The sequence below is a fragment of the Electrophorus electricus genome, chromosome 22 (assembly GCF_013358815.1).
Source record: "Electrophorus electricus isolate fEleEle1 chromosome 22, fEleEle1.pri, whole genome shotgun sequence".
Lineage (NCBI taxonomy): Eukaryota > Metazoa > Chordata > Actinopteri > Gymnotiformes > Gymnotidae > Electrophorus > Electrophorus electricus.
The window spans coordinates 2,838,343-2,840,603 of record NC_049556.1 but is presented as its reverse complement, the minus strand read 5'-3'; the positions used below and the strand labels follow the sequence as shown (position 1 = coordinate 2,840,603).

At 45.8% G+C, this 2,261-nt stretch overlaps 1 protein-coding gene across 1 annotated transcript; it reads right to left on the bottom strand.

Moving 5' to 3' along the window:
- Positions 1–1,602: 1,602 nt before the first annotated feature.
- On the bottom strand, positions 1,603–2,261 carry LOC113569455 (histone H2B). Its single transcript, XM_026997460.2, has one exon. The coding sequence runs from the start codon at positions 2,219–2,221 to the stop codon at positions 1,847–1,849; it is 375 nt and encodes a 124-aa protein (XP_026853261.2). The 5' UTR covers positions 2,222–2,261; the 3' UTR covers positions 1,603–1,846.

The following is a 2,261-nucleotide window of genomic DNA, read 5'->3' as shown; positions in this document are numbered from 1 at the left end:
GCGTCTGTGCTTCCGCGAGCTGCTCGCGCTTGTGTTTTCTCATGACAAATCTGGCTCTAAATATACACGCTAAAGCAATTTGTAAGGCGTCAAACAACGCGTTTGGAAAGAAAGGGCTCTGTGGTTCATTTGCGTGCCACAAAAGCCAGTCATGCCCCATGTCGGTTTGCACTGTTGCCTCAAAAAGGCATTGCGCGACTGCCGCTCCAAACAAGACACGGTGCATTTGTACTTCTGTGAGGCGTGAAAATGTGAGAAATGAAGGCATACGTCTAGCAAGTTCCCACGTGCGCGTTGAAGGAGAGCCTGAGCAAAGGTATGGAGGTGCTACGAGTGTGGCAGTGGTGTGTGCACTAGTTGAAAAAAGCCTTATGTAGGTGTCAGTAAAACACAGGTGTGGGATGCAGGAGAGTGTGGTTATGTGAGAGAGTTCCTCCCACAGCCAAGTGTCTTTGTCAAATCATCCCAGTCTTAGTCAAAAGAAGCCCCCAAACCTGGTACTCTCACTCGGGATGGTGCTCCTCCTCTTATTGGGATGGCATCAGGTGCACCTCAGCAGGGGAGGAGACCACGTGAGCACCATCAGGTTTCCGAGCTCAAATCATTGCTGGGGGCCCAAGTTCTAACCCTAATGCGCATTACCCTGCCTCATCAGTACCTTCCTTTGAATAACCCCAAGTTCACTCTAACCCTAAAGTGAATTACCCTGACCTCATCAGAACCCTCATCTGAATAATCCCAAGTTTGCTCTAAGCCTAAAGTGAATTCCCCTGCCTCATCAGAAACTTCATTTGAATAACCCCGTTCACTTTAACCCTAAGGTGAATTATGATAACTTCATAATCTCTTTCCAAGCTTTACCTTCTTGCAAACCCCAATAACATTTATAGCACCACACTTCTATGGTATGGAACATGTGTAACCTACTCCCAAACAGAATATCACTCAAAGGCCTATCTGGACAGTTTTCTCCTAACTTTAGTGCAATAAATGATGGGATGCAATCCTTAACTTCATAAGAAGCCTAATGACAAGCAGAGACAAAGTTAGTTTTTGTGAGGCCTTGTCATAGGTTTACTGGGTCAGCTCTAAAAAATAATTTATTGTACCAAGTTTCTTTCCCCCATATGCTGTGATTCTATGAGTCACAGTTCTGTGGCTCATTAATAGCACTCCCAGAATACACATACCTTGCATGACTTCCACTTCTCTCTCTCTCTCTCTCTCTCTCTCTCTCTATGGCTTACACATACATGTGCGCAAACACATGCTGAGTCTTCCAAGACTTCTCAGTTTCTTGCATGGGACATTACAGAGGCACCTTGCAAATGACCTGTGGGGCAAAGGGGTCACGTAGGCCTAGACCATTAAGAATAGAATGAATAAACTGTTGTGAAAGTGGTAGGAATTGCCTGTAAAAATAGCTGCCATGTGTATGCAGTACAAGGAGTGGGAAAATGCTAAACATCTGCAGATGACTAGACTTCTTCTACAGCAAACAGGGAAAAACGTGAAAAGAATATTATGGCATGGCATGCTTGTAGGATACAACAGAGCATTATACACACACACACACATACAAATAAATAAAACACTGATCACTGACAAGTGTCTAACACATTTAATATATTGCAAGCTACAGGCAGCCGAATAAAGGCTATGAAAATGGATTAATAAAACGCGCAGAAAATGGGAAGAGAAACGAGGCCAAAGCACACAAGCACTTCAGCTAGAACTCTATTCTCGTTTTACCATACATGCACTCTCATGATAGAAAATCTCTTTGATGAAAACGTGGGTGGCTCTTAAAAGAGCCTTTGGGTTAGTCAAGTCGCACTAAGACGCTTTACTTGGAGCTGGTGTACTTGGTGACGGCCTTTGTACCCTCAGATACGGCGTGCTTGGCCAGCTCACCAGGAAGCAGAAGGCGCACGGCGGTCTGGATCTCCCTGGAGGTGATGGTTGAACGCTTGTTGTAGTGAGCGAGACGAGAAGCCTCACCAGCGATGCGCTCGAAGATATCATTCACAAAGGAATTCATGATCCCCATAGCCTTGGAAGAGATACCGGTGTCGGGGTGGACCTGTTTCAGGACTTTGTACACGTAGATAGCATAACTCTCCTTCCTCGACTTTCTGCGCTTCTTGCCTCCTTTACCGGCCGTCTTAGTCACGGCTTTTTTGGATCCCTTCTTCGGCGCGGACTTGGCAGGCTCGGGCATGACGCTCGTTGCTGAGTTAACCACAACAGAATGAAAAACG